General features: G+C 56.2%; 1 protein-coding gene across 1 annotated transcript in view; it reads left to right on the plus strand.

The window, feature by feature from the left end:
- SHANK3 (SH3 and multiple ankyrin repeat domains 3) overlaps positions 1-19896 on the plus strand; it is a 146813-nt gene that overhangs the window by 104649 nt on the left and 22268 nt on the right. The window contains exons 17-20 of the mRNA XM_077783730.1: positions 1935-2015; positions 7095-7118; positions 8911-9038; positions 10525-10627. Coding sequence (XP_077639856.1) covers positions 1935-2015; positions 7095-7118; positions 8911-9038; positions 10525-10627 — 336 coding nt within the window. The remainder of the gene's footprint in view (positions 1-1934; positions 2016-7094; positions 7119-8910; positions 9039-10524; positions 10628-19896) is intronic.

The raw sequence follows: 19896 nt of genomic DNA on the forward strand, positions 1-19896 counted from the left end.
TCAGGGACGGAATCAGGGATGGGAGCAGGGAGATTGGAGTAGGGAATGGGAGCAGGGCTGGGATCAAGGATGGAATCAGGGATGGAATCAGGGGGATGGGAGCAGGGGGGTGGGAGCAGGGATTGGAGTAGAGAATGGAATCGGGGAGTGGAATCAGGGATGGGAGCAGGGCTGGGATCAAGGATGGAATCAGGGATGGGAGCAGGGGGGTGGGAGCAGGGCTGGGATCAGGGATGGAATCAGGGATGGAATCAGGGGGATTGGAGCAGGGGGGTGGGAGCAGGGATTGGAGTAGAGAATGGAATCGGGGAGTGGAATCAGGGATGGGATCAGGGCTGGATCAAGGATGGAATCAGGGATGGGAGCAGGGGGGTGGGAGCAGAGGATGGGAGCAGGGCTGGGATCAGGGATGGGATCAGGGATGGGATCAGGGATGGAATCAGGGATGGGAGCAGGGGGATGGGAGCAGGGTTGGGATCAAGGGTGGAATCAGGGATGGGAGCAGGGATGGGAGCAGGGCTGGGATCAGGGATGGAATCAGGGATGGGAGCAGGGATGGGAGCAGGGGGGTGGGAGCAGGGCTTGGAGTAGAGAATGGAATCAGGGATGGGAGCAGGGGGATGGGAGCAGGGCTGGGATCAAGGATGGAATCAGGGATGGAATCAGGGATGGGAGCAGGGGGCTGGGAGCAGGGATTGGAGTAGAGAATGGAACCAGCGGGTGGAATCAGGGGGATTGGAGCAGCGAATGGAGTCGGGGGGCTGGGAGCAGGGCTGGAGCGGGGGGCTGGGAGCAGGGAAGGGGGGCCGGGATCGGGGCCGCTCCCAGCGCTGCACGCGGGGCTCGGGGGAGGGAAGAGGGAAGGGAGGGAAGGAGGGAGCGCCGCTGGCACGACGAGCTCCAATTATCCTGTCACGGCACAAAGGCACGAGCCGTGGGAACGGCAGGCAGCCTCGGGAGCTCAGCCGGGAATAATCCTCGGGAATTCAGCCGGGAATCAGCGCTGGGGCCGCTCCGGCCGCTCCAGCCCGGGGTGAGCCGCTGCCCCTCGGCGCTTCCCGCTGCTCCCGCCCGGCGCCTTCCTCATCCCGATCCTCCGCATCCACGCGGCCGCTTTTCCAAGGAATCCGAGGGGCGCTGGGGGGGACCGGGGGGTGTGTGGGGGGGTGCTGGTCCCGTGTGCCCCCCACCCCGGTGACAGCGCCTGTGTGGGCCCGGCTGGGGCTGAATCCGCCCCGCTGGATCCCTGCCGCAGGCACAGGGATGCTTGGAGCCGCCGTTGCCATGGCAATCCCGGAGCGTTATTCCAGCATTGTCAGCGCGGAGCAGCGAGGAGGAGGAGGAGGAGGAAGAGGAAGAGCTTTCCACTCATCCTCGCTGCTCCGGGGGGCCTGGGGGGGTTGCTCGGGGAATGCGGGATCGGGCGCTTTTGGGATCGTCCCGGGCCACGCGTCCTTGGGCAGCTCCCGGCCGGACGCCGGCGCTTCCATAGGGTTGGGATCCACGGCCAGGAGGAGGAGGAGGAGGAGGAGGAGGAGGAGGAGGAGGAGGAAGAGCAGGGTGGGGTGGGCTGAGGCGCTCGGGGGGCCGCGCCGAGGCGGGAAGAGCATCCCGAGCTCGGGCTGGACGCATTCCCGCTTTTCCCGCATCCATCCCGGGATCCCCGCGAGCCTCTCCGGGACCATGGCTCGGACTCGGCGCTGAGCCACGGGAGGGGGGCCCGACATTCCCAAAGGCCGCGGGCGCATTCCCGGCGGGAATCATGAAGAAGTTCGCGTCCACGCGCAGCCTCAATAAGATCCTGCAGCAGTGCGACTCCTCGTCCCGGGAATACGAGGAGATCCAGGCTGTGGAGAAGAAGTGGCACCTGCACCTGGCCACGCCGCGGAAATTCCGGGAGAAGAGGTGCAAGATGCCCTCTCTGTTCCTTGCAGCGCCGCCGCCGCCCAAGCGAGCGCCCAGCACGACGCTCACGCTGCGCTCCAAGTCCATGACGGCCGAGCTGGAGGAGCTGGGTAAGGATGGGAGCGCTCGGGAACCTTCTCTGGCGCCTTCCTCGGCGTTTTCCAGAGGTTTCCAGAGGTTTTCCGGTGGTTTTCCGGCGGTTTTCCGGCGGTTCGCATGTGCGCCCTGGGCCCGTGGTGGTGGAGGGGGTGTGGGAGGCGTGGTTGGGGGGAGCAGGATTCCCGTGTCTGTCCGGGGGATGTCCGGGGGATGTCCAGGGGATGTCCAGGGGATGTCCAGAGGGATGTCCAGGGGATGTCCAGAGGGATGTCCCGAGGGATGTCCAGAGGGATGTCCAGAGGGATGTCCCGAGGGATGTCCAGAGGGATGTCCAGAGGGATGTCCCGAGGGATGTCCAGAGGGATGTCCAGAGGGATGTCCAGAGGGACGTCCAGGGGATGTCCAGAGGGATGTCCAGAGGGATGTCCAGAGATGTCCAGAGGGATGTCCAGAGGGATGTCCAGAGGGATGTCCGGGGGATGTCCAGAGGGATGTCCGGGGGATGTCCAGAGGGATGTCCGGGGGATGTCCAGAGGGATGTCCAGGGGATGTCCAGAGGGATGTCCAGAGGGATGTCCAGAGATGTCCGGAGGGATGTCCAGAGGGATGTCCGGGGGATGTCCAGAGAGATGTCCAGGGGATGTCCAGAGGGATGTCCGGATGAATGTCCAGAGGGATGTCCAGGGGATGTCCAGAGATGTCCAGAGAGATGTCCAGAGAGATGTCCAGTGGGATGTCCAGAGGGATGTCCAGAGGGATGTCTGGAAGGATGTCCGGAGGGATGTCCAGAGGGATGTCCGGATGAATGTCCAGAGGGATGTCCAGAGATGTCCAGAGGGATGTCCAGAGGGATGTCCGGATGAATGTCCAGAGGGATGTCAGAGGGATGTCCGGAGGGATGTCCAGAGATGTCCGGAGGGATGTCCAGAGATGTCCAAAGGGATATCCAGGGGATGTCCAGAGGGATGTCCGGATGAATGTCCAGAGGGATGTCAGAGGGATGTCCAGGGGATGTCCGGAGGGATGTCCAACGTTCCGGGGGCGCATCCCGGTGGAGGTGGGCGTGGGAAGGATGTTGGGAGTCTCCAGGTGGGTGTGGAGGGGTTGATGTGCCCTGGCCTTGGGCATCCTGCTCCATTCCCTGCTCCATTCCCTGCTCCATTCCCTGCTCTATTCCCTCATCAGTTCCTGCTCCGTTCCCTGCTCCTTTCCCTGTCCCTTTCCCAGCTCCTTTCCTTGCTCCATTCCCTGCTCCATTCCCTGCTCCATTCCCTGCTCCATTCCCTGCTCCATTCCTTGCTCCATTCCCTGCTCCATTCCCTGCTCCATTCCTTGCTCCATTCCCTGCTCCATTCCCTGCTCCATTCCCTGCTCTATTCCCTCATCAGTTCCTGCTCCGTTCCCTGCTCCTTTCCCTGTCCCTTTCCCAGCTCCTTTCCCTGCTCCATTCCCTGCTCCATTCCCTGCTCCATTCCCTGCTCCTTTCCCAGCTCCATTCCCTGCTCCATTCCCTAATCCTGTCCCTGCTCCTTTCCCTGCTCCTGCTCCTCTCCTCGTCTTCCTCACTCCTTTCCCGGCTCCTCTCCCTGCTCCTGCCCTTCTTCCTGATCTCCTCCCTGTTCTTCTCCCGCTCCTTTCCCTGCTCCATCCCAGCTCCATTTCCTGATCAGTTCCCAGCTCCATTCCCTGCTCCTTTCCCTGATCAATTCCCAGTTCCATTCCCTGTTTCATGCCCAGCTCCTTTCCCTGCTCCTTTCCCTCCTCTTTTCCCTGTTTTTTTCCCAGCTCCTTTCCCTAATCAATTCCCGGCTCCTGCTCCTTTTCCTGATCCGCTCTCTTCTCCCGCTCCTCTCCCGTTTCCTCATCCCGCTCCTCATCCCGCTCCTCTCCCTCCTCTCCCACACCCGGCAGTCCCAGGTTTTGATTTCCCATCTCCGGGCAGATCCCAAACCCTGCCAGGAGAGCTCCAGGAGAGCTCTGGAATTCTGGGAGAGCTCCAGGAGAGCTCCAAGAGAGCTCCGGGAGAGCCCTGGAATTCCAGGAGAGCTCCAGGTGAGCTCCAAGAGAGCTCCAGGAGAGCCCTGGAATTCCAGGAGAGCTCTGGGAGAGCTCTGGAATTCCAGGAGAGCTCCAGGTGAGCTCTGGAATTCCAGGAGAGCTCCAGGAGAGCTCCAAGAGAGCTCCGGGAGAGCCCTGGAATTCCAGGAGAGCTCTGGGAGAGCTCTGGAATTCCAGGAGAGCTCCAGGAGAGCTCCAAGAGAGCTCCGGGAGAGTCCTGGAATTCCAGGAGAGCTCTGGGAGAGCCCTGGAATTCCAGGAGAGCTCTAGGAGAGCTCTTTAATTCCTGGAGAGCTCCAGGAGAGCTCTGGGAGAGCTCTGGAACTCCAGGAGAACTCCAAGAGGGCTCTGGGAGAGCTCTGGAATTTCAGGAGAGCTCCAGGGGAACTCCAAGAGACCACCAGGAGAGCTCCAAGTGAGATCCAGGAGACCTCCAGGATAGATCCAGGAGAGCTCCAGGAGAATTCCAAGAGATCTCCAGGAGAATTCCGGGAGATCTCCAGGATTGCTCCGTCTCCCCCATCCCCACATTTCCTGCTGCTTTCCCCATCCTGCTCCACATTCCCAGATTCCCTGAAATCCTCTCCCCTCCCACCATTCCCTGCTTCCCGCTGCCACAATTCCTTGTTTTTCCCAGCCCTGGTGGCCACCTGGGATGTCCCTGGGACCCCCTGGCAGGGCGGGAGCTGATCCCGCTCCATCCCTTCCCTTTTCCCGGATCCGGTGGCGCTTTGCCCCTGGATGTCCCTGGAGTGGCCACGTGGCCACGGAGGGATCCCAAATCCCGGGAAAACTTTGGAATGTCCCCGGCAGCAGGGCTGGCTCCGAGGCCACCCATGCTGCCCCAGCTCCTATGGGAATTTGGGATTTTCCATGTGGGAATGCGGCACTCTGGAGGCTCAGCAGGATCCCACATTCCCCCTGGTTTTCCATCTTTTCCCCTGTTCTCCATGGTTTTCCACATTTCCTTGGTTTTCCTTGGTTTTCCTTGGTTTTCCATGTTCTCCATGGTTTTCCATGTTCTCCATGGTTTTCCATGTTTTCCTTGGTTTTCCATGTTCTCCATGGTTTTCCATGTTCTCCATGGTTTTCCATGTTCTCCATGGTTTTCCAGGTTTTCCTTGGTTTTCCATGTTCTCCATGGCTTTCCATGTTCTCCATGGTTTTCCAGGTTTTCCTTGGTTTTCCATGTTCTCCATGGCTTTCCATGTTCTCCATGGTTTTCCATGTTCTCCACGGTTTTCCATGTTTTCCTTGGTTCTCCATGATCTCCATGGATTTCCACGTTCTCCCTGATTTTCCATGCTCAGTTTTCCATTCCTTTTGGTTTTCCAAGCTCTCCCTGTTTTCCATGCCCTCCCTCTTTTTTTAATTCCTTCTGCTTTTCCATGTTTTCCTTGGTTTTTCCATGTTTTCCTTGGTTTTCCATGTTCTCCATGGTTTTCCATGTTTTCCTTGGTTTTCCATGTTTTCCTTGGTTTTCCAGGTTCTCCATGGTTTTCCATGTTTTCCTTGGTTTTCCATGTTTTCCTTGGTTTTCCATGTTTTCCTTGGTTTTCCATGTTCTCCATGGTTTTCCAGGTTCTCCATGGTTTTCCATGTTTTCCTTGGTTTTCCATGTTTTCCTTGGTTTTCCATGTTCTCCATGGTTTTCCATGTTTTCCTTGGTTTTCCATGTTTTCCTTGGTTTTCCATGTTCTCCATGGTTTTCCATGTTTTCCTTGGTTTTCCATGTTTTCCTTGGTTTTCCATGTTCTCCATGGTTTTCCAGGTTCTCCATGGTTTTCCAGGTTCTCCATGGTTTTCCATGTTTTCCTTGGTTTTCCATGTTTTCCTTGGTTTTCCATGCTCTCAGTTTTCCCATTCCTCCTGGTTTCCCATGCCCCTCCTGGTTTTCCTCTTTTTTAATTCCTTCCTGGTTTTCCAGGCCCTCCCTGGTTTTTCCGTGCTCTCCATTTCCCCCCTGCTCTCCCTGTTTTCCGCGCCATCCCTGTTTTTCCATTCCCTCTGCTTTTCCATGCCCTTCCCAGTTTTCCAAGCCTTCCCTTGCTCCTCCTTGGAGCCAGGCCCTGCGGGATCAGATCCCAGAATTCCCAGACTGGATCAGCTGGGATTTATTTTATCCTGAGCCTCCAACTGGATTCCCACCCTGGAATTCCCACCCTTGATTCCTGGCGCTTCCAGACCGGTATTCCCAATCCAAGGCTCCTTTTTTGGTGGGAATTCTTGGGAGCAGAGCCAGACCTGCTCCTTTTTCCCACTTTTCCCCCATCCTGGGATTCCTCCTTCCCCCCTCCCAGCAATTCCCAGTTTTCCTGGAGAGGGATTGGGAGCAGCAATCCCGGGAGAAGGATCTGGAGGCCGTTCCAGCTCTGATCCCACAATTCCCATGATTTTTTCAGGGAATTGTAGCGCTCATTCCCACAGATCAAGGAATGGGCTGCAGCCATTCCAGGGAAAACAGGGGATCCATCCTCTTCCCGTCCTTTTCTCGGGATGGATCAGCATTCCCAGGATTCGGCTCGGAGCCGCTCTCCTTCCCGAGGAACCGTCAGGGAAAGGGACATTCCCAAATAAAGCTCTGCCGGGTGCTTCCCGCCCCGTTTTCCATGGATCCCAAACAGCCCCTCTGCCCTTCCCGACGCTTTCCCTGCCATTCCAATCCCCTTGGAGCAGCAGATTCCCAGCAGGATGCTCTGGGATCCCCCCTGGGATCCCAAAATCCATGGGCTTGGATGCAGGGAATTGCCCTGGGAGCTCTTCCATGCCTGGGGACGGAATTCCAGCCGATCCTGCCCCGGCTTCCCTGGATCCATGAGGAGGGCAAGGGATGATCCCAGCCTGGAGCTGGGATAAATCCCAAATCCCGGGTCGGAGGGACGATCCCAGTGGATAAAGGCTGGAATTCCGAGGTGCCCTGCCCAAATCCCACATCCCAGGCCGGATCCTGTGGGAAGAGCCAGGCTGGAGCCGGGAATGGGGGCGGGAATTGTTCCATGCGGTTGATTCTGTGTTTTGTTTCCCATTCCAAGCCTCCATGCGGAGAAGGAAAGGGGGTGAGTGAAACCGAAATTCCCGGGATTCCGATCCAGACTTGGGGGAGATCCCGGCATCCCGAGGCTCGCTGTTCCTGCAGCGTCTCAGGGAATTCAGCCAGAATTTTGGAATTCGGGATCGGCTCCGGTGTCTTGGAGAGGCTCCGGCAGGAACTGGAATGCCTGGAATTGGAATGCCAGGAATTGTGAAGCTGGGAGTTGGGATGTCCACCGGGAATTCTGCTGGGTGCGGGCGGAATGCTCCTGTATCCCAAAATTCCCAGCCCTTCCATTCCCAGGTGTGATCCCTGCTCCGGGTTTTCCCCACGGGAATGTCCCGTGTGGGATCCGAGGGAATGACAGTGCCCAGCTTTATCCCAAATCCCCAAAGCCTCTCCTGGCAAATCCAGGGAATTTATCCTGCTACTCCTGGCCGTTCCAGGCAGTTTATCCCGTTATTCCTGGCAGTTCCAGGGAGTTTATCCCATTATTCCTGGCAAATCCAGGGAGTTTATCCCGTTATTCCTGGCAGTTCCAGGCAGTTTATCCCGTTATTCCTGGCAAATCCAGGGAATTTATCCATTATTCCTGGCAGTTCCAGGGAGTTTATCCCGTTATTCCTGGCAGTTCCAGGCAGTTTATCCCGTTATTCCTGGCACTTCCAGGCAGTTTATCCATTATTCCTGGCAGTTCCAGAGAGTTTATCCCGTTATTCCTGGCAGTTCCAGGGAGTTTATCCCGTTATTCCTGGCAGTTCCAGGCAGTTTTCCCCGTTATTCCTGGCAGTTCCAGGCAGTTTTCCCCGTTATTCCTGGCAGTTCCAGGCAGTTTATCCCGTTTTATTCCTGGCAGTTCCAGGGAGTTTTTCCTGCTATTCCTGGCAGTTCCAGGGAGTTTTTCCTGCTATTCCTGGCGGATCCATGTGGATTATCCCGCTGTTTCCACCCTGAGGATGTGCCGGGAATGTCGCAAGAGGGCTGCAGAAAAACCGGGAAGTTTTTGGTGGAAGGGTTGGACCTGGGTGGGATTGAAGGTCCCTTCCCACCCAACCCTTCCTGGGATTTTCTGATCCAGGATTTTCTGTCCTGGTGGTTCCCATTCCATGTTCCCCACGGAGCTGGGAATGTGGGATCAGCTCAGGAGGGATCCGTGGGAATTAATCCATGTCTACCTCCTGCCTTTTCCCATATCCCAGGGTTCAGGATTCCAGCTGGAATTCCCAAGGGAATGGATCCACTGGGATACATCCGGGCACAGCTTGCTGTTCCCAAGGGATAAAAGTGCCGGGATGGATCCTGGAGGAAGGAATTCCGGTCCCAGTCCCTATTCCATGAATTTGGACACAGCCATGGTGGCTCTGCCAATATTCCCAATATCTGTGGGCATCGGATCCTGCCCTGGACATGGAAAATTGGGATCATTCAGGGAGTCCATTCCAGCTGGGAATATCCCAGTTTATCCCAAACAAACGCCGGATGTGCCGGATCCATGTGGATCCCACGGACACCTCCGTGTTCTGGGATTCCCTGGGCTTCCCATCCTCCTGGCAGGACTCGGCTCATCCCGAATACCCAAAATCCGGGATGAACTCGCCGGTTAGTGTCAGGCAGAGAATTCCTTGGAATGTGGGGTGGGACAGCGCCCATGGAATACCCCGGCTGAGCGGGATCAGCCGCCCCAAATGCACGGAAAACCTCCGGCCGGGAAGAGGAGCGGTGGGGACGCTCCCTCCCATTTTCTGGGATGAGCTTCGGTAAGGGAGCCGTCCCAGGGCTGGGATCCCCGGGATCAGCCGGTTTTCCTTGGATTCCAGAGAAGCTGGACGAGATCCTGGCGGCCACCGAGCCGGCGCTGAGGGCGGAGCTGGTGGAGGCCGATTCCAGGGCGGCCACGGTGAAACAGCGCCCGACCAGCCGGAGGATCACCCCTGCGGAGATCAGTGTGAGCCAGCGGGAATTCCGTGGGAATGGGGCCTGGAATGTGGGAATGGGATGGGAGGATCAGCCCTGCGGAGATCAGTGTGAGCCAGCGGGAATTCCATGGGAATGGGGGCCTGGAACGGGGGAATGGGATGGGAGGATCAGCCCTGTGGAGATCAGTGTGAGCCAGCGGGAATTCCATGGGAATGGGGGCCCGGAATGTGGGAATGGGATGGGAGGATCAGCCCTGCGGAGATCAGTGTGAGCCAGCGGGAATTCCATGGGAATGGGGGCCCGGAATGTGGGAATGGGATGGGAATGGGATGGGAGGATCAGCCCTGCGGAGATCAGTGTGAGCCAGCGGGAATTCCATGGGAATGGGGGCCGGGAATGTGGGAATGGGATGGGAGGATCAGCCCTGCGGAGATCAGTGTGAGCCAGCGGGAATTCCATGGGAATGGGGGCCTGGAATGTGGGAATGGGATGGGAATGGGATGGGAGGATCAGCCCTGCGGAGATCAGTGTGAGCCAGCGGGAATTCCATGGGAATGGGGGCCTGGAATGTGGGAATGGGATGGGAATGGGATGGGAGGATCAGCCCTGCGGAGATCAGTGTGAGCCAGCGGGAATTCCGCTGGAATAGAGACGTGGATTGTGGGAGTGAGATGGGAATGGGATGGGAAAGAGCCAGAGGATCAACCCTGCGGAGATCAGTGTGAGCCAGCGGAGTTGAATTCCCAGGAATAGGAAGTGGAATTCCCAAGGAAGGAAGGAGAGGGACGGGAGCATGTGGAAAGGGATGGGAAGGATCCAGAGGATCTCACTGAGGAGATCGGCGTGAGCTGGAGGGAATCCCACCAGGAATGGGGACCCGGAATGAGGGAGAGGGATGAGAGGGAATGTGGAGTGGCATCCTCAGGAATGGGGAGTGGCATTCCCAGGAATGGAAGGAGAGGGAAGGGAGCACATGGAGGAGGATGGGAAGGAATGTGGTGCCAAGGGGAGCTGGTTCGGGAGCGGAATTCCCGGGAATGTGCAGCCTGGGAGATCCACGGTGGGGGCTCAGCGCTCCCTTGGCTCCCTGGGATCCCCTCCAGGCCTGGGAATCCACACGGATTTCCCAGGGAAAGCCGGAAGAGCAGCTCGGGAGGAGCCTGGAGAGCCGGGCTGGATGCAGGGCTGGAATTCTGCCGGAATTTGAGGGGAAGGTGGAGGGAGGAGGAGGAGGAGGAGGAGGAAGAGGCTCGGGATTGTGCCAGGAATTCTGTGGGTGGGAGGCAGCTCCAGGAAAAGCGGGACGGGAGCTCCCGGAGCCATCCTCACCGGATTCCCGCCCGGAGCAGGCAGGGAGATGGGATGGGACCCAGGGAATCATCCCAACGTTTGGAATTCCACTGGACGGAGCAGTTGGGAGGAGCTCCCGTTTTCCCGCGCTCGGAAGTTCGGGTGGGAATGTCGCGTCCTTCCAGCGGCATCCAGACTGGGAATTCCCTGTTTTTCCCTTCCAGTCCCTGTTTGAGCGCCAGGGAATGGCGCATCCCGGGGTCCTGGCGGGAACGGAGAAGCCCCACGTGTCCCTCCGGAAGGGAATTCCACGGACCAAGTCTGTAGGTGAGGAAAAACCCAGGAGAATCCCTTGGGAATGGGAAGGGAGGGTCCCTGTGGGATGTGGAGTGGGTGGGAAAGGCTCGGCCCTTCCCAGGTTGCTCTAGCTCTTGGATTTTGGAGTATCCTGTGGAATTCCATGGAATTCCGGCTTGGAGGGATGCCTGGTCCTGCTCGGAGTGGAAGGTGGGGCTGGAGAATTCCGGGAGAGAATTCTGGGAGAGAATTCCAGGAATTCCAGGATCGGCTCTGCCAAGGGCAGGGGGGCTCTGCCACCCCCAGTGTTGGCACTGGGCATTCCCAGTGGGAATGGCACCTCTGGAACTGGGAATGCTGCAGTGGGGACTTTGGAGGAGCAGGATGAGGTCTGGAGGAGGCACCTGGATATGGGGGATCCTTGAGCTTATCCCAAAAGATTTATGGAGTCTCCAAACCCAAAACCATCTCTGGTGGGTTCCTGATTCTGTTCCCAAAGATCTTTGGTGCCACCAAACCCAAAATCCAACTGTGGGAAGTCCTTGACCCCATTCCAGAAGGTTTTTGGTGCCACCAAACCCAAAATCCAACTGTGGGAAGTCCTTGACCCCATTCCAGAAGGTTTTTGGTGCCACCAAACCCAAAATCCAACTGTGGGAAGTCCTTGACCCCATTCCAGAAGGTTTTTGGTGCCACCAAACCCAAAATCCAACTGTGGGAAGTCCTTGACCCCATTCCAGAAGGTTTTTGGTGCCACCAAACCCAAAGTTCACCTCTGGCGGGTCCTGGACCTTGTCCCTGAAGGTTTCCCAAACCTGGCTGTGGGATATCCTGGACCTTGTTCCTAAAGATTTATGGAGTCTCCAACTCCAAAACCATCTCTGGTGGGTTCTTGGTTCTGTTCCCCAGGATTGATGGCGCTGCCAAGCCTAAAATCCATCTGTGGGAAGTCCTTGACCCCATTCCAGAAGGTTTTTGGTGCCACCAACCCCAAACCAGCTCTGGTGGCTCCTAGACCTTGTCCCTAAAGATTTCTGGCGTCTCCAAACCCAAAACCGTCTGTGGTGGCTCCTTGAGCTTATCCCAAAAGATTTATGGAGTCTGCAATTCCAAAACCATTTCAGGGGAGTTCTTGGTTCTGTTCTCAACAATTTCTGGTGCTGCCAAACCCAAAATCCATCTGTGGGGTGTCCTGGACCTTGCCCCGAATGTTTATAGTGCCACCAACCCCAAAAACAGCTCTGGTGGCTCCTTGACCTTGTCCTGAAGGTTTTTGGTGCCACCAAACCCCAAAATCCAGCTGTGGTGGCTCCTTGAGTTTATCCCAAAATGTTTCTGGTGTCACCAATCCCTGACTTGGCTGTGGGGTGTCCTTGACCTTGTCCCTGAAGATTTATGGTGTTACCAATCCCAGAACTTTCAGTGGTGGTTCCTTGAGCTTGTCCCTAAAGGTTTCTGGTGCCACCAATCCCAAACTCACCTGTGGGAAGTCCTTGACCCCATTCCAGAAGATTTTTGCTGCCACCAAATCCAAAACCATCTCTGGTGGGTCCTGGACCTTGTCCCAAAACATTCATGGAGTCTCCAAACCCAAAACCATCTCCGGTGGGTCCTGGACCTTGTCCCAAAACATTCATGGAGTCTCCAAACCCAAAACCATCTCCGGTGGGTCCTGGACCTTGTCCCAAAACATTCATGGAGTCTCCAAACCCAAAACCATCTCCGGTGGGTCCTGGACCTTGTCCCAAAACATTCATGGAGTCTCCAAACCCAAAACCATCTCCGGTGGGTCCTGGACCTTGTCCCAAAACATTCATGGAGTCTCCAAACCCAAAACCATCTCCGGTGGGTCCTGGACCTTGTCCCAAAACATTCATGGAGTCTCCAAACCCAAAACCATCTCCGGTGGGTCCTGGACCTTGTCCCAAAACATTCATGGAGTCTCCAAACCCAAAACCATCTCCGGTGAGTCCTGGACCTTGTCCCAAAACATTCATGGAGTCTCCAAACCCAAAACCATCTCTGGTGGGTCCTGGACCTTGTCCCAAAACATTCATGGAGTCTCCAAACCCAAAACCATCTCCGGTGGGTCCTGGACCTTGTCCCAAAACATTCATGGAGTCTCCAAACCCAAAACCATCTCTGGTGTGTCCTGCACCTTGTCCCAAAACATTCATGGAGTCTCCAAACCCAAAACCATCTCCGGTGAGTCCTGGACCTTGTCCCAAAACATTCATGGAGTCTCCAAACCCAAAACCATCTCTGGTGGGTTCTCAATTCTGTTCCCAAAGATTTCTGGTGCCGCCTAACCCAAAATCCATCTGTGGGAAGTCCTTGACCCCATTCCAGAAGGTTTTTGGTGCCGCCAAACCCAAACCTGGTGGTGGTGGGTCCTTGGATCCTAAAAAATACAGGAAAATTTGGGGTTTCAGGGATTGTGTTGGTGCAGCTGCTCCTCTGCCGGGAATTCCATGGGAAAGACGTTCCCAAGGCTCCAGAAGAGCTGGGATAAAACGGGATCGTTTGTGTGGGATGTGGAGGATGGATCTGTATGTGGACATGGAGAAATCCCATCCCAGCGTCCCAAACCCGTGATGTCCAGAGGGGAACCGGGACTTTTATCCCGGTTTATCCCATATTTTGGTCTTGGATGTGGATCCTGCCCCAGTGCCATTTGAATGAGGAGGATTCAAGAGATTCCCAAAGGGTGTCGGGAGATTCTGGGTGAGAAAGTTCGGGAAAAATCATTGGAAAAGCTGTTTAAGGGTCAATGTGCCGTGAAGAACTGGGAATGGTTTGGGAAGGGAGCTGGAGTGGGAATGGTGGCATTATCCAGGGTGGATCATCCACTGGGAATGTATCCATGGAATTGTCCAAGGGCTGGAGCCAGGCTGGAGGAGCTGGGAATGTTCTCCTGGAGAAGGGAAGGATCCAGGGAGAGCTTCCAGAACATTCCAGAAGCTCCAGGAGAGCTGCAGAGGGACTGGGGACAAGGATGGAGGGACAGGACACAGGGAATGGCTCCCACTGCCAGAGGGCAGCCAGGGATGGGAGATTGGGAATGAGGAATTCCTGGCTGGGCTGGGATTGCCAGAGCAGCTGGGGCTGCCCCTGGATCCCTGGGATGTCCCAGGAAAGGCTGGAGCAGCCTGGGATCTCAGGAGGTGTCCAGGGGTTGGAAGTGGATGGGCTCTGAGGTTCTTCCGACCCAAACCACACCAGGATTGGGGAATTGTGGGATCCTTGCCCATGGAATGCCGGCGGTGCCTCGGGAAGGGCCCCGAGCCCCCCTGGGCTGGGCAGGGGCTGCCGGGATCCGTGCAGGGAGAGCCCGGGAAAAGTGGGATCTGCCCCGGGAAAAGTGGGATCTGCCCCGGGAAAAGTGGGATCTGCCCTGGGAAAAGTGGGATCTGCCCCGGGAAAAGTGGGATCTGCCCTGGGAAAAGTGCGATCCGCCCTGGGAAAAGTGGGATCTGCCCCGGGAAAAGTGGGATCCGCCCTGGGAAAAGTGGGATCTGCCCTGGGAAAAGTGGGATCTGCCCCGGGAAAAGTGGGATCTGCCCCAGGAAAAGTGGGATCCGCCCCGGGACAAGTGGGATCTGCCCCGGGAAAAGTGGGATCCGCCCCGGGAAAAGTGGGATCTGCCCCGGGATCGGGGCGGCTCTGCCGGCATCGGGGCAGGATCGGGAATGTCCTCCTGGCTCTGCCCAGCTCCGGCCAGGAGCCAGCGGGGATCGGGATCTGCTCCAGGGAATGAGCCCCGGGAAAAGAGGGAGCGGCCTCAGCCCGGCCAGGGCAGGCTGCGATTGGAGATTTGGGATCATTTTCCATGGAAAAGGGGCCAGGCCCTGGCAGGGGCTGCCCAGGGAGCTTTGGAGTGCCCATCCCTGGAGGTGCCCGAGGAATTCCCGGAATTCCACTCAGGGCTGGGATCGGGCCCAGCTGGGACTCGGTGACCTTGGAATTCTTTCCCAACCTCAATAATCTGGGAATTCTCTTCTCACATCCCCATGAGAATTCCCAGCACATCCCAGTTATCCCTGACATTCCCAGCAATTCCCATTCCATGCAGCCAAACCCTCCCCGGAAAAAAGGGATTAAAACCATTCCTTGAATCTCCACCAGGAGAGCTCGGATCCCAGCGGGAGAATCCCTGCTCCGAGCAGGAATGGCTGCAGCTGCCACAGCACATCCCGACCAAAAAAAAATCCAGGGAAAAATCCCAGCCAGGAGCACCAGATCCATCCCCCCAGCGGGACAACCCCTGGAATGGAGGGGAACCAACCCAAATCCCAAAGCGGCTCCTGGAAGAAACCATTCCCGTGGAATTCCAGGAAAAACGGGGATGGAAAAGAGGCGGAGAGGGAGGAATCGGGTGGGAATGGGGCTGGAATTAGAAGTCCTTGAGCTGTCATTCCACACCCACGGCCGGGAGCTGCGCAGTCACTTGATTCCAGGGAAAAATCCCTGCTCGGGCAAGGAAGGAGATGGAAAAGCAGCACTCGGATGGGGTTTTTTGGGAATAAATATTCCCCGGCATTTGCGTATTCCGGCAGCACTGCAGATTCCCAGGGAGAAAAGATAAAAAAGATTCCCACGGGGAAAAAATTCCAGGGATAAAGGTGGTTAACCCCCAGCTGGCTGGAATAAAAAGTGGGAGGAAAAAAAATCCAGGAAAAATCCCTGGGAAAAAAATTCCAGGGATAAAGGTGGTTAACCCCCAGCTGGCTGGAATAAAAAGTGGGAGGAAAAAAAATCCAGGAAAAAAAAAATTCCAGGGATAAAGGTGGTTAACCCCCAGCTGGCTGGAATAAAGAGTGGGAGGAAAAAAAATCCAGGAAAAATCCCTGGGATAAAGGTGGTTAACCCCCGGATGGCTGGAATAAAAAGTGGGAGGAAAAAAAATCCAGGAAAAATTCCAGGGATAAAGGTGGTTAACCCCCGGCTGGCTGGAATAAGAAGTGGGAAAAAAGATCAAAAATATTCCTGGAAAAATTCCCTGAATAAAAAGCAAGGATGGGAAGAAAATGGAAAAAAAAAGAAAAGCAGCAGGATGGGAGGAATATTTGGAGGAAAATGGGAAGGAGTGGGGGGAAGGGGAGGGAAGATAATTCCTGTCAGACTTCCAAGATTTCTGCCAGCGCCATCTGCTCCGGCAGCAGAGTTAAAAACGCTCCGGAGCCTGCGGAGCTGCCATGGCTCCCGGAGAGAATTCCAGAGGGTGGAGCCGCTGCCTTTGGAGGGATGGGAGGGATTTGGGACCCCTCAGGACCATCGGGAATATTGGGGGGGGGCTGGGAAATGTGTTAAAGTGACCTCCGGGATGGAATCCTGGAATGGTTTGGGTGGGAAGGAGCTTCGAGATTCCCAAATTCCACCCCATTCCAAGGGCAGGGACGCCTCCTGCTATCCCAGGCTGGCCTTGGACACTTCCCAGGATCCAGGGGCAGCCACAGCTCCTCTGGGAATTCTGTCCCAGAGCCGGATGTTCTGGATCCGCTCCCTTCTAGGGATCTTGGAGGATCCTTTAGGGATCTTTCCCAAGGACGAATTCCCTTGGGAATTCCAGGAGCATCTCCAGGCTCCAGGTGCTGCAGGGATGGAGCTCAATCCCAAAATTCCAGCCCCCAGCATTCCAGGCTGCTCCCGGACTTTTGTTCCCCGCTGGAGATTCCCAGGCGGATCCCAGCATTCCATGAAAAGTAAATAAAGCTCGGCTCTGGATCATCCGTGCTGGGAATAAACAGATCCTGCTTTTCCATACTCCTTGAAATTCCTGGGAGGAATTTCTTCCTCTCCCGAGATTCTGTAGGAATTTGGCCGTGGCAGCCGGGATGGGGGAAGGATTTGGGCAGGAGGAGACAACAACAGCCCCGGAATTTGGGAAAACCCTTCCCTGAACCCAGCAACTCCACTGGAATTCCAAAGGATCCGCTGGGAGCGGCTCAGTGGAGAAGGATCTGCTGGAAAACTTTGTTCCTGAGGCTGGTGGGATGCAGGGATGGATTGGGAAGAGCATTCCCAGCAGGACAGGGAGCGCTGGATCCGGGTCTGGGATCCTCGGGACAAGAGGGACATGGAGCCCCTGGAGCAGATCCTGGAGGGATGGGAAGATGAGGAAAAGACATGGAATTGTTGGAGCAAGTCCAGAGGAGTAACTGAGGCTGGGAAAATTGGGATTGTCTCAGTGGAAAAGGGAAAAAGGGAAAAATCTGGGGTGATCCAGCTGTGACCTTTCAGGAGCTCCAGGAGAGCTGAAATTTGGGAAAAGCCTGGAGGGACAGGAGCCAGGGAATGGCTCCCACTGCCAGAGGGCAGCCATGGATGGGAGATTGGGAATGAGGAATTCCTGGCTGGGCTGGGATTGCCAGAGCAGCTGGGGCTGCCCCTGGATCCCTGGAATGTCCCAGGAAAGGCTGGAGCAGCCTGGGATGGTGGGATTGGAATGGGATGGGATTTGAGGTCCCTTCCCACCCAAACCATTCCAGGATTTTTCCGTGGGAAGAATGTCCAGATTCCGGAGGCTGTGGAATCTCCTTCCCTGCAGATATTCCTGATCCAGCCGGACACATCCCCGGGGAACATTCCCAGCGTCAGCCCCAATGGTTCCTCCCCCATTCCACGGTGGCTCCGAGCTCCCTTTTCCAGGGAATCCTGCCCAGATCCAGGGAGCAGTTCCAGGATCCGGGAGCGGCGCTGCTGCTGCGCCGACACCCGAGGTGGCTCAGCCGCTGCTCCCGGGAACATCCGGAAAACCGATGGATGATCCGGGAATGATCCCGCGGCTGTGGCTCAGCCGCTGCCACAGGGAGCTGCTCCAGGCCTGGAATGCTGGGTGGGAATAACATGGAATTCCTGGGATGTGCTTTTCCATAGTGTCCCTTCTGCTTGGCAATTCCTTGGATGTGGTTTTCCATGGCATTCCCTCCATTTGGCAATTCCTTGGATGTGGTTTTCCATGGCATTCCCTCCATTTGGCAATTCCTTGGATGTGGTTTTCCATGGCATTCCCTCCATTTGGCAATTCCTTGGATGTGGTTTTCCATGGCATTCCCTGCCCTTGGATGTGGTTTTCCATGGGGCGCCCTGCCCCTCACAATTTCTGGGATGTTGTTTTCCTGCCTTTGGCAATTCCTGGGATGTGTTTTTTTCCATAGTTTTCCCTGCATTTGACAACTCCATGGATTTGGTTTCTCATAGTTTTCCCTACATTTGGCGTTTCCTTGGATGTGGTTTCCCACAGTATTCCCTACCTTTGGCAATTCCTGGGATGTGGTTTTCCATAGTATTTCCCGAACGTGACAATTCCCGGAATATGGTTTTTCCACGGTATTCCCTGCATTTTACGATTCCTGGGATGTGGTTTTCCATAGCGTCCCCTCCTCATTTAGGGAAAAATGGAGGAGAGCTGGATCCAAGGGCTGGGTCCAAGGTCTGGATATCCCAACGTCACCCCTGATCCGGCAGCCACGTCCAGGACATTCCAGAGGGAAGATCCCGCTTTCCTGCTGGATTTCCTGCCCAGCCAGACACCATATTCCCGGGATGAGCTGCCCTGTTCCGTGTCCTGGGACATTCCAGGCCCAGGGATGGAGCTCAGAGCTTCCCAAATATCCCCGTGTCACCTCCCGGCCATTCCCAGAAATATCCAGAAAGGCAGGACCGAGGGGGTTTTTTTGGGATCTTCCTGCTGCTCCCAGAACATTCCACAGCTCCATCTAGTGCAGGATCTCAGATTCCCAAGGAAAAAAGGGCAAGGACGGGATCATCCTCCCAAATTCCCCCTGCCGGCCTCGGCTCCGGGATTTCAAAAAAGCTTGGGAAAGGCGCATTTTCCGTAGCTTTGTCCAGGCTCCCTTTGAACCCGTTCCGTGCTGCCGGTTCTTTATTCCCACGGCACATCCCCAATTCCCAAAAATAGCCCAGTTTCCAGCACGACCAACAGCATGGGATGGAATTTCAGTGCCAAATTCCTCCCTTTTGTCCCCATTGGATTCTGCCTCGGGTGGAATTGCTGACGGATTCCGGGCGGAGCTGCCGGAGCCTCTCGGTGCCACTGGAAGAGCGTTTTCCATAAAGGAAAATTCGCTCCAGAGGCCAAAAAAAAAAAAAAAAAAACCCAAATCCTCTCCGGAGCCGTTTGAAAGCTTGGGAAGAGCAGAGCAGGGATTGGGAAGGAGGAATTTTCCCAAAGGACAGGTGAGCACGGCGGATCCGGGCTTGGGAATGAGGCTGGATGTGGGAATGGAGGAAGGGAATTGTGGCGTGAATGGATTTTCGGATCATGGAATGGCTCAGGCTGGGAAGGCCCTTAAATCATCCCACTCCACCCCTGACTTGTTCCTGCTTTTCCATCCAAATCCTTGCAGCGTCTCCGGGCATTCCCTGAAAAAGCAGGAATTCCTGCTAGACCCCACCGGGCTCAGTCTGGCGCTGGGGAACAGATGTCACCCCTCGGAAAGCGGGAAGTGTGACGGGAGCCGCGCCCGTGCCGGTGGCACTCGGGCGTCTGGCACGTTGGCGGTGGCGGCACATCCGTCAGCGGAGCTGCTCGGGAAGGGGTGGGAACAGCTCCCGGGAGAGCTGATCCCACGGGAATGCGGCTGGGGGGGGCTCTCCGGGAGCCGTGGAATGGTTGGGGTTGAGCTCAAAGCTCATCCCATTCCCAGCCTTCCCATGGGACACCTTCCACTATCCCAAGGTGTCCAGCCCGGCCTTGGGCACTTCCAGGGATCTGGGGGCAGCCATGGCTTTCCTGGGAATTCTGGATGGTTCTTCCTATCTTGGAGCTTCCCCTGGAAGTTGCTCCAAGCTTTTTCCAGCACGGCTTGGGAAGAGGAAGAGTCTTGGGAACAAAGAAGGGTGGGAGGAACAACCCCAGGCACTTCCCAGTTTGTCCCACTCTGGGAATTCTATGGGAATGTCCTCTTCACTGCTCTCCTTGTTTTCCGGGTGGAGATGAGAAACTCATCTCTGGTTCCGTTGTTTTCCGTCTTTTCCAGGGGAAGATGGGAGACTTCTCCCTGACTCCACTCTCCCCTTTGTTTTCCAGAGACAACAAATTCATCCCCGACTTCACCTCTCTCCTTGTTTTCCTTGGGAAGACAAGAAATTAATCCCTGATTCCATTGTTCTCCTTGTTTTCCAGGTGGAAGATGGGAAACTTCTCCCTGACTCCACTCTTTTCCTGGTTTTCCAGGTGGAGACCAGAAACTCAGCCCTGACCTTGCTCTTTTCCTTGTTTTCCCAGTGGAGATAAGGAGCTCATCCCTGATTCCATATTTCCCTTGTTTTCCATA

The sequence above is a fragment of the Lonchura striata genome, chromosome 5 (assembly GCF_046129695.1).
Source record: "Lonchura striata isolate bLonStr1 chromosome 5, bLonStr1.mat, whole genome shotgun sequence".
Lineage (NCBI taxonomy): Eukaryota > Metazoa > Chordata > Aves > Passeriformes > Estrildidae > Lonchura > Lonchura striata.